General features: G+C 45.8%; 1 protein-coding gene across 1 annotated transcript; it reads right to left on the bottom strand.

The window, feature by feature from the left end:
- Positions 1–1,483: 1,483 nt before the first annotated feature.
- LOC136556958 (protein mono-ADP-ribosyltransferase PARP12-like) lies at positions 1,484–8,737 on the bottom strand. The gene is made up of 9 exons (XM_066550411.1): positions 8,690–8,737; positions 8,487–8,527; positions 6,875–7,011; positions 6,279–6,399; positions 5,170–5,254; positions 4,292–4,367; positions 3,415–3,545; positions 2,255–2,406; positions 1,484–1,817 (listed from the first exon to the last, which is right to left on the bottom strand). Exons 3-9 carry the CDS (start codon positions 6,932–6,934, stop codon positions 1,537–1,539), a joined length of 906 nt encoding a protein of 301 aa, XP_066406508.1. The 5' UTR covers positions 6,935–7,011; positions 8,487–8,527; positions 8,690–8,737; the 3' UTR covers positions 1,484–1,536.
- Positions 8,738–11,892: the final 3,155 nt, after the last annotated feature.

The raw sequence follows: 11,892 nt of genomic DNA, 5'->3' as shown, positions 1-11,892 counted from the left end.
GTATTTTGTATAATAGCAAAACTCTTCCCAAACCCTCCATCTCCCAGCCCCTGTCGTGCCCAAAGGCTGCACGTCCAAGCCTCCTTAAGCTGATGAAACCATGGAAGAAATCTATGGAATGTTGCAGGGACCAATGTAGGGTGACAGCTGAAAATGGTCACTGTTCAGTCCCTTCCTATCCACTTTAAGTCACTTTAAGTGACTTTCATTTTTACTTCCTGACTGTGTGGAAAGTTCTCTGCTCACCTGTGACTGACAAGACTAGATCACCAATTTGCTAAAGAGCAACCTTTAGGCTTATGCAAAAGCAGTGAGACATGGAATTGCATGAATTAGTGCAGCTTAGGGACTTACTGCAGTCACCTGTCTTTCAAAATTTTCTAAAGACACTGATTGTGCCTGAAGATAGCAGCTTTAGGAAAGCTGATGAGATCCTAAACACAGCCCTCCTCTTGGTTCCTCCCAGCTATGGCACACACAGTTGAACTACTTGTGATTCCTCTGCTGAATTACAATTTACACTTCACCAGTGTTTTAAAATAAATCATTAATTTTTGTTTCCATGCTATCACTCATCCCAAATGTTATCCCATTATCCACCAAGTTTCAAGTACTATGACCACAATTCAAGCTTTCCCCACCATCCATCCTAGCTGGAGCACACACCACTGGGCACTTCTCCATCCCCCAGAGAAGTGCCAGGCAGCAGCATCAGGGTAATCCAGAGCAGCCACCACCAGTGCCAGCCTGCAGGGTGGCAAGGAGGTGGCCATGCCTCACAAAGCCCCTGTGTCTCACCCCTCACTGCTGCAGGAACTGGCTCCACAGCCCTGGTGGGACACCGCTGTGGGCCATTATTCAGCTCAGCTCAGACTGGTGTCATGGCATGGTGGGGATCTAACTTCAGCAGCTGCCATATCCCTGCTTTTCTTGACCCGAATCCAGTGGGAACAGAGGAAGGACAGGGTGTCACAGAGACATGCAGACTTGACACAGCAGAACAAGGTAAGAAGAAATGTCAGCAATGTGACCAGGAAACAAAGTCAAGTTCTTTACCAGCATTAATTACAAAGCCTTCAGGATGCAGGAGCTTCCTACCATTTACTTCAAAGACAGGCCATGATTCCTCTTTTGAGCACCATGATGTAGGTACTTCCACTTTTCCTTCTTCCACACTCCCTGCCCAGCCTCCCTTTGGCATATCAGCACCATCACAGGCAGGAATCAAACCAAGGTGACCATATCAGTGGATCAAGGTCATTTTAACTCAGCAGGTGTCGCTGCATCATGGTATGCAAAGCAGGTACATCCCCATTCCAGGCTAGAGATATGCTGAATGCTAAAGCTTGGCACTGTTCCTGGGGAAAGAATAATCCCTAACAAATATCTATGCCCCCCAAAACAATCAGAGGATTGATACTGGTTCAGTGCACTACAAAGAGTTCTAAAGCTACAACTAAAATTGAACAAACATTTTAAAAAATGTACTGAAGAGTAATTTATTCAGTGTGAATTCAAAAGATGTTCCACCATTCATTACAGGACCACACAGCTGGTCTCAAGGCTGTACTCCAAGATATAGGCAGGGTAAATTTGTTGCTTCTCAAAGATGACAAAGATGGAAGGGTCTGTGGGGTCATCCACGCAGCTGTCATAAAGTCTGTTTGAGTTTTTGTCTCTGGGTGGAGGGCGGCAGTACTCAGGGTTCCCCCGCACAAAGTCTCCAGCAAGAACCTGAGCTACGAACATGTGGTAGCGCCCACCGAGAGAGGAGCAGTACTCATGGGAATAGCTGGCATCTCTGGCAAAGTAGCTTCCTAGGGAGCAGAAAAGGCCACAGGTGAGACAACACACCAGCCTAGGGACAAGCACATGCCAACAGCACCTTGGCAGCCAGCAATCCAACAAGCCCAGCTAGCCCTACAACGTGTGGGAACATTCTTGCCAGGTGCTGCCACACTGGCTTATTGTAAAGTACCAACCAACTCCAGTCCACATTTCACCATTAGCTTCCCAGTCCCACCTGTCCAAGAGCAGGCACCTGAGGCAAAGAGAGGTGTTTTTAGGCCTTCCTGGAATGGGATTGCTGCTGTGGGTGCTACCTAAAGCAATGCAGATGTGCACAGGTGACCGTGCCCTAAAGGCAGGAGTACGTGGGTCAGGAACCATCAGTCACTTTGCACCCACATCCCCCAGCCTGGCTGGGGTCTGCAGTCCCTGCTGCCACAGCCCCTACACCCTTCTGCACTTGTACCTTTTCCATACATTGTCCCATGAGTCCCACAGAGTCTCCAGTCAAAGTTCTGCTCACAGATGGCAGACACATGGGATGGACTTGTGCCATGGAACAGGAGCCTCTCGTTCACCCCTTTCAATTTATGGAGCTTCTTCATCTTTTCTTTTTGCCTAGAAACAGCAACAACAAAAAAAACCAACAAAAAAAAAAAAAAAAAAACAAAAAACAAAACCAAACCAAACCAACAACAACAAAAAAACCACACACACCAAAAACAAACAACCCCCCCAACATAACCAAAAAAAAACCAAACAAACAAACAAAAAAAACCAAACAAAAAAACCCAAACAAACCAACAAACCCCTACTTGTTTTCCTGGTTCAAACAAGGAAAATTTCCCAACTCAACTCCTCCTACTTCTGGGTCATGGAGGAACAGTGACACAAACCACTCTCGGTGGGGTTACTGCCTGCTTTGCACTTCTGCTGGTACCCTGCCACATGGCTGGCTCCTGCCAGCAAAACAAAAAGTTCTCTGCAGCACTATGGACTGTGTCTCCCACAACTTCATACCACATGAGAGAGTAAAGAGACAAACATCTCTGACTAGGAATTGGTCAGTTCCCATGTTATATAAATCCTGAATACATAAATATGATTATAAAACAGAGCTGTGTAAAGCTACAGTGAAGATTGTATAATCTCTGCCCTTATCACCAGAAAAAGTCTCCTCCTTTTTTTTTTCCTAACTCCTATGTGGAAGAGGCTAAAACCAAAAGAATAAACCTGAAACACCAAAGCTCAGTTATGATGAAGGAAAATAATTTACTTTTTGAATAACACTAGCAAGAATCACACAGATATCTTGCTAGGGATAAAAGGCTAATTTCTGCACACACAAAAGAATACAGATACAATGCTAACAACTCAGTAACAGAGAGAGGAGCCCCAGTCCCCTTCCAGGACTGCCCCAGGGAAGCCTCAGCCTCAGGGAGCCAGGTTTTGGGACAGTCATAAGTCTGGGCCACCAGCCAGACCTGGGCAGAGAGATATGTGGCAGCCTCACCTCTGCTGAACTGCTGAATTTGGCAGTTCCAAATGTAGACTATGGAGGACAGGAGATCAGGAACTACCAGTCTTCTCATACAGTAAGGATAATGAAATAAAATAGATACAAACCACTGAAAGATGTCCCAAAGTGTTGGGTTCTGAATCCTCTGCAGTTTGTTGATGCAGTAACCTTTCATTGTCTTCTCAAACAGCCTCTTGATTTTTATATATTCTTGGGAATCAGTGCTGAGCTGTATCAACTGAATATTTTTAAAGCACTAAAAATAAGGTATTACTGAGAATAACAACTCCCAGTCCTTTCAAAGGACTCCTCAACCTTCTCACATCTGCTGAAAAGCCCTTCCACAAAAATCACAAGCTGCTTCTGTTTTTCCTATCAACCCTCTTTTACCATCAGTCCCCATGTGGAAGCACAGGCACCAACTGAGGGAAACCAGTGCACCCCCACACAACTTCCTTTTGAGGGTGCACCTTCATATCAGGACTATCTTTAGCTCAGAGTAACCTAAAGTTAAAATGCACAGCAGCATTCAGGCTGAAGCAGAGTGAAAGTTTCCCCTTAATCTGACACACTAGTCTATTCTGCCCTACAGGGCCAAGCTGCAGTTTACCACAGCAAATAACATCCTGCCCCAAACTGACAGAGGAAATACCACCTTAAGATACAATTAATCTGGTTTATCAGGGGATGAAGTGCCCTGGGAGAGTGCAAAGGACAGGTATGAGCAGCAATGGCCTTTCTTACCCTGTGTGATATTATAGGGGAGATGATACCACTTCATTCTCAGAGAGCCTCCCAGGAAATGCACATCTGTTCTGAATATGAACTGTCAGTCTTGTTTCACATCATAGCTGCTTATTTTACAAGACACACTATTTTATTTAAAAGCTGGTAATATCTCAATTGCCTTGAATTATGGTCTTGGAAAAAAAAACAGTACAGGAGAGAGCTCTCCCCACCCACTGTAGAGCTGAAAAGTCCTACCTTGTACCCAATATCAGGCAGTGCAGTTTGGTCCCACTGTGGAGGATAGACAGGATGTGATAGAGTCATGTTTTGGCTACAGAATAGAAAAAGGAACCAGTCAGCTGGTGATACTCCTAACCAAATCCCCCTTGTGGTGAATCTAACCACGGGCTCTAAAGCAGCCTTCAGGCATCCATTCACAAGCTATAGTTTGTTTTCTTTTTGAATGAACACACCTTAGGTTGAACCAACACTTTAATTGAACCCTCAGCTTCACATACACTCTCTGCTGGTGAGTTGCTAAAGCAGAGACAGCTCTTACTAAAAGAAATCAGTAGCACAAATAACATTTATAGCAGATGTGTTTAAATTAAGCTGAACTTATTTTAGAAAAAGCTACATAAGATAGGGTATCTCAAGTAAGTGCCTCTAATTCACTTTATTTCAATGGATTTGCCTGTTCTGAGTTTTAGTTTATCCTCAGCTTTCCCAGAGATGACATCCACATGCACCACAGCTCTTGGGATTGGCAGTCCCTCGCTCCTAATTGCTGCACAGTTTATTTATTAGTGTTGGGGCATAAATCAAGGAATAAAACTTCCTGGCACAGTTGTGTCAGCCCTATGTGGCCTTGCCTCTCACAGAGAGAGCAGATCTGCTCTAGTGGTCTGTCACAGCTGCCAGAGACTGCCAGCAAACATCCCTCCAGAGAATTTTACAGAAACGTTGTATAATTTACAAATACTGTCACTGCAAAATGTACTGTTAAACCAGTCAGGAAAAGGTATCTAAAAATTAATTTAAGAAATATAAAATTGCATTCTAGGCAGGTAGGAGGAACTTAGCAGAAAGGTGCTGTCCTCTAGAGACACTGTTAAACAATGAATGTGTATTACCTTCCATCTTGTCCATCTTGAGATTCTTTAGGCAGTCGAGTAACACTTCTTTGAGTTTTAAAGAGCACATTTGTTTGGACCATGTCTTGAAAGAAAAACACACTAACTCAATGATAAGATAATTAATTGTCTAGGGACAGGCTCATCCATGTTAAGTAAAAATGAAAGAGGAGGTAGCCCTGAATATTGCATTGTGGTGCCCTCTCTATCACACCCACCCCAGTGCAAATTTCATTCCCACTTGCACTGCTCCTACTTGGAGATCAGCAAGGTCAGCCACCTGCTAGCACAGGCTGTGAAACTTGAAGGCAACCAAGCACCAACTGCACCTGCACTGGTATTCACATCCAGGCTGCTGGCCAGAGAAAACCACATCTGATGGCAGGCCTGTAGCAGGAAAGAGTTTTCAGTGCAATGGGGGCCACAAACCTGACTTTCCTGGCAGCACAGGGCTGCTCCATGGTGCTAAAAGCAAAGCCTGCCCTCCCTTCTTGGTCCTGTAACAATATCACAGAGCACATGCTGTGTGACATGGCTAATTATCCATTGTTTCCTCCTTTAAACACTACTCTTTACTCATGCCAGGAAACATTTAAAGTTTGGAAAGCTAACAGGAGTTTTAAGATGGGTAAATAAATTAGAAACAGAAAAGCATTTTTCATTTTCCCATTTCTCTCTCTATGCAACCAGCCCTAAATTTTTGTTTGCTGCACTGTGCTTTCTCTCCCTGTAAGAAGCTTCCAAGATGTTCAGTATAGGCTCACTTCTTCACCTTTTGACTTTTCAGTGCGTTTTTTTTTTCCCCTGATTTCTCATTCTTCTTTTTCAGGTGTATAAACACAAATGTATAAGCCAAGGTGCCATTTACTCTCAACTCTTCTTCTGAATGTACAATATTGTCAGGTGTGGTTTTTTTGACTAGAGATGCCCAAGTGTAGAAGCTCAAGTGGGGCATGTCAAAAGTTTAGAGAAATTTACCTACTGCTCAATTTCTGCTTGGAGAAAATTTGCAGAAGGAAGAAAAGCTGTTCAAAGAGATGCAGACATAATGTGAAAACCTTCAAGCCAGCTGCACTATGAACTGAAATTAAAACAAGGAGATACTTCACCTGCAAAGTCTAGCTGATACTGCTGAGAACCAGCCCTGAAGAAAATAATACCATTCTTGTCAGCTTGATATTCATTCTCCAGAAATGCAGATGTTACAGTGGCAGTGGCGTGATCTGGGTGCTGCAGAAAGAACAAGGAAATTATATGTGTTAGAAACCACCTTTTGGTTTGGGTGCCACTGTGGGGAAATATCAATGTTTCCCCAGGCCCCTATAGCAGGAGAATGTTTTGAAGTCTCTGTGGCTTCAAGCATTTTGTTCTCCAGAGATGGAGGGGTACCCCATGGAGCGCAGCTACTTCTAACAGCAGCAACAAAAAACCCCACAGCCTGTGTGGTCAGCTCCAGCCAAATGATGTTTGTCAGCTCTGGAAAATGCACCCGCTTCCCAAGCCAGTCCCTTGAAAGCTTTCACAGAGTTCCAGTCCTGCTTTGAGGGACAATTAAGAAGACAATTCCACCCAGGCATTGGAGCAGCACTGCAGGGGCACCCAGCAGTGCGTGTAGAACACACCAGCTGCAGAACAACACGCTCTAAAGAACTCTCCAAAGATGGCTTAACAAAAGCTTTTGGCATGAACAGCAGATGAATTTCACCTCTTTCCCATATTCAATCCACTGGTTGGAATCATCGAGCCAATACCAGACATACTCCATTTTCAGGAGCAGACAGATGAGTCAGGAGACAACACAAGTGCAGAAGAGCTGATGGGCACCTGGCTGCTTGCTCTGCCCTGCATTGGAAAAGAAATCCAAATCAAAGTAGGGGTCTTTTCCAAAACTGTCAAATTGTGCAGTATCCCTGGTCTGATCAGAAATCTATTCACTTCTTAACAAGGGAGACCCCTTTCAGCTGGAAAGTGCAGGTTTGCCCCAGAACTGAGGAATTGGTGTTTGGATGTTTATGGGGCATGGTAAACACCTCAGAAATTACCCTGACCTCTCTGGCTTGGACCTGTGCTACTGATTTTCTCAAAAATGTATCTTCCTAAAAACACTTTTTAAGAAAATACACTTGACACCTGCAGTGTGATGCCATTTCCTGTTTCAGCTATCCCAGTAGTTTCCCAGGTGTGGCAATACCTTCTCCCTTCCCCTCCCCTTGCCTCCTTGCTAAGTGCTGTCAGTCAATCTTATCATTCCAGCAGGGACCTCGTGTGATTGGCAAAAGTTCAAAAGATGCCCCTCAGCCCTGGGGTCATTGGCTCATCCAAGTGTCATTGTCCCCTGAGCCTTCCCCCCCTCCCACCTGGTTGGTGGCTCACCTGACCCTTCCCTCCCCCCACCCCCGGGCTTAAAAGACACGGAGACCATGCAGTCGGCATTCTGTGGAGCTGTTACCACGATTCAGACATATGTGACTTTGGAATAAACTCTGGATTAAACCCTCTGCAGAATCCATCTCCTTTTCTTCTTCACCTAGCCTGGAGCCTTTCCACCAGAGGTAAACTGAGTTTCTACCATGCCTGGACTTGTTCTGAGTGCCTAACTGCAACTTCCAGCCAGACAAAGGTGTCTCTGAGGGGGAACACCGCAGCTGCCACCTTTGGTCCAGCAGCAAGGGTCAGATGAGCCCAGGCACGTTCCACCTGGTAATATTGGGATTAATATTCCAATAGACACGGAGATTCCCCCGCGGCCCACAGAGAAGGCCATGGTGAGACAGCTGTGCCCCTGCAGCCTTTGGAGGACTACAGAGCAGAGATCCACACAGCAGCCCATGGAGAAGGCCATGCTGCAGCATGTGGACAGGCTCCGAAGGAAGCTGCAGTCCGTGGAGAAGAACCCATGCGAGAGCACGTTTATCCTGAAGGACTGCAGCCCATGGGAAATGAACCCTGCTGAAGCATGGGAAATTGTTGAGAATGATGGAGGAGTAGATGGCAAGTCTTTCAGACTGAGGACAACATCCATTTCCCTTCCCTTCTGTGTTGCTTTGGTAGGAGGGGGCAGAAAATTCAGGAATGAAGGAGTGAAGTTGAACCTGGGAATCCATGGAGGGGGGAATAAGTGATCTAATTTTCTTTTCTCACAATTTAAATCTATTTTAATTGGCAATAAATTAACTTCCCCCAAGTGAAGTCTGTCTTGCCCAATGTTCGCCTTGGCTTTATCTCAGTTCATGAATCTTTTTTTCTCCCTGCTGTCCTGTTGAGGACAGGAAGTGAGAAAGCAGCTCTCATTTGCAGGAGGGGATACCATTACTTACCAGCAAAGTCTCCGCTCTGCACTCTATCCTAGACACAGCACCTACAAAGAGAAGAAAATTAAACAGATAGCCACCAATAATTCCAACTCATGGGATTTTACTTTGCTGCCTGCTGTGCTTCACCCTTCATTTAATCTCCCAGTTTTGGACCCAGACAACATTTTTAAATGTATCTCACCAATTTACTGCCCCTACAACATTACCTATCCATCATGGATCACATATCCATAGCCAAAAGCTGCCAACTGTTGATCTTCCAAGGGTCTGTGACAGAGCTACTCTGAGCTGCCTGAAGAATCTGAACATGATATCGAAACAGAAACTGGAAATGATCATGTATCCAGCTCTGACGCCCTTTGTACTTTGGCAGGGATCAAGGGTATTCAGAGCAGGCCAATGAGGAGAAATCATTACAGGAGCAGCTCCCTCATAGAGTTGTTTACAGTGCAAAGGTCCCCAAAACAAAGGCTTGGCAGCCCCACACTGCCAGAACAAAGAGCAAGGAAGAGCCTGGGTCCCCTTCACAGACAGACCTCGTTCCAGCGCTGCCTGTGTACACAGCAACACCAGCCAGACCTGTTCCTAGAAAAATGCTCCAAACTATTCTTCTCTCCCACTGCAGGGCGTTCAAGAGATCCAGCACTACCAGGAGATTTTTTGGACATGGCTGTCCCTTTTTTTCCCCCTCTGCACAGCACAATAATGCTGCTGCTATTGGCATGGCTGAAGAATTTGAAGTTGGCAGATTTGAAGGGTGGAATTTGAGGAGGGAGGTGGGGAGCGGGGAAATGGAAAGCAGGAAGTGGGGTGGGATGATGTTTCCAGGCAGCTTTTTTTCACTGCTGCCCAACTCTCTCTTCCCTCTATCCCCACTCCAGATAACCCCTGCTAATCCCTGCCAGCTCCCCTGCCAAGACTTGGGGCTCCCAGTCTGCCCTGATCACATGAGCTTGCAAATCTGTCCCCTTGTGACATTCTTTCCTTTTCACATTCCAGCATTTCTGCTCCATGCTGGGATTCTCCACTAATCAACTAACCCCAACTAGAAATAAACACAGGTGAAACATGTCAAAAGCAGACAGAAATGTTTTGCCAGCAAGGGAGGCAGTGTCCTTCACATTTTGCTGAAGATTTCGCTACATGGTCTTGTGCAACTCTGCATTTGCTTTTTATATCTTAACAGGAATAACTTTATACAGAGAAAAATTTATACTTAAAAAGCAGCTTCATGCCACCTTTTCCCTTACACAAGAAAAAAAGATGAATGAATGAAGATACAAACACAGTATGACAAAGTGCAAGCAGGTAACCCTCCAGCAGACCTGAAAGCCAAGCCCACAAGCTATGAAAACCTGAACTTCCTGTGTGTCCAACCCTTCCCTCTCAGCCGCATCCTGGGACAGCTGTCAGAGCCCAGCATGTGCCACTTCCCTGGCACAGTTCTGTCCTTGGGCTGCCCAGTCACCACCCTCAGGAGCTGAGGGCATCAGCCTTGTGCTTGCCAGGCTGGATGAACCTACTTAACCCTTGCTCTGCATGGCAAAGGTGCCCCAGGTGCAGCAACACCTTCGAAAGTGAGCCAGAGCTGGCTGTAAGGGTGAGCAGAGCTGTGAGAGCTCCCTGTGAACTGCCCACAGCACATCTGTACCTCGCTGTCTCCCTCGCAGCCTCTCCGTGGAGCACGGGTGCTTCTCTGCCACAGACCCTTAAGGAAGTGGGGCTGAGTAACATTTCCTTCTGCTGGTTGCGACAGACGCATGCGCATCTGCCAAGCACAGCCCAGGGCTTTGGCAGCTACAGCTGCAAAATCAACGTCACAGCAAACCAGCAGAGTTTACCCCTGCTTTTGGGTTCCTGTTATCGTACTTACCTAGAGCCAATTCTTCTCAGCCTTCCAGTGGCTGGGGATATTCAGCACCTTCTCCTTTCTATAAGGAGCAGCTTCTCTTGAACATCATTCTTGGAAAGCCAACAGCTGGCGTTGCCTTGCAAAGTGGCTCCCGAAATCTCAGTGCAGGAAGTGGGTTTTGTTCATCCAGCTCTCCCCAGGGTTGTGTGGGCACTGCTGGGGGGTTTGCAGCAAGCAGAGCCACACTGAGCCTCACAAACCTGTGTGTGCTGAGTGCAGAGCCCTGCGAGACAGGCTCACTCAGCCCTCGGAGCTCTGCGCCGTCCCAGGTGTTTGTGTTCCTGCACCTTGAAGTCTGAACCTCCTCTCTGCTCTTCCCCACACTAATCAGACAAGGCTTAGGAGCTTTCCAGTCTGACCTCCAGCCTTTCAGAAGCTGACAACATTTCCCAGCAGAGCTCTGAGGCATAAAGCTTAACAGCATGTCAAGTAGTCTTAAGATGCAAACTTGTTAAGCCAAAAGCATTTCTTTGACTTTTTTTTAAATCTCAGATTGTGTTCAGTTGAACTGCCCAGAACATTTTTCTTTGCTGGTGTTCCAGTCACACCAGATCAGTAGTGGCTGAAACACATAAATCTCTGAGTTTCCAGAAAGGGTTACACTCTGAGTGCATTCTATAGACATAGCATTAAAACAAACAAACCAACTCAACAACAACAAAACCCCAGCACACACAGGCAAAAAACCAAACCAAAACAAAAAAAACAACACCACAAATGTGATTATGAACTCACTTTCTTTCATTTCCGGCCATCCTTAAAGCTCTTAGACCCACTGAGGCCTAAGTGCTTCAGTAGACATGAGACAGGAGCTTTAGGAAGAGCATTCTGCCTTGGTAGAAAGTGTTTACATATCTTTGCTGAGAGCAGCACATCATCCTCTCTAAAAGCAAACACCTCTCTGCAAGCTGGAAACTTGGGCTCACTGTAAACTGCTGTCTTCTGAACATCGTATTTTTTATTTTTATCCCTTTCAATTCCAATGTCATCTGTGGAGCTGTTGAACCTCTGATTTCTCAGACATGGTACTATATCTGTCTGCATTCCCAGTATGTGGGAATGGAACAGGTCTCAGAGCAGTCTTCCTATGTATAGCCCTGCAAGATCATATTCCTGCACAGTCAGCAGAGGTAACCAAGGGTGGTTTCCCAGCACATGTCAAATGACTTATCGTTTATAAAGAAACCATGGTCCAGCATGAAGCATTACTTGGTTCCTCCCAGGAATTTCAATTCTTGTTTGCTTTTTCTCTTCAGAGGAAATGGACAAAGAAGGGACTTTTCACCCTTTTTCTGTGCCTCTGTGACATGCAGCAGCTCCGTTGTAATTTCAGACTACTCCAAGGTTTGGTGTGGGAGTCCTGATGCTACAACACGTGCGCACTGTGCTCACATGGGTATTGCAGCCTGGGACCAGGCTGGCAGTACCTCATGCTTTTACCTTAAGATGTGTAAAATCCCTCAAACCAAAGTGGGTGGACCCAGGAAATATTGGGGT

Source organism: Molothrus aeneus, chromosome 5 (assembly GCF_037042795.1).
Source record: "Molothrus aeneus isolate 106 chromosome 5, BPBGC_Maene_1.0, whole genome shotgun sequence".
NCBI lineage: Eukaryota > Metazoa > Chordata > Aves > Passeriformes > Icteridae > Molothrus > Molothrus aeneus.
This window is presented reverse-complemented; position numbering and strand designations above follow the sequence as displayed.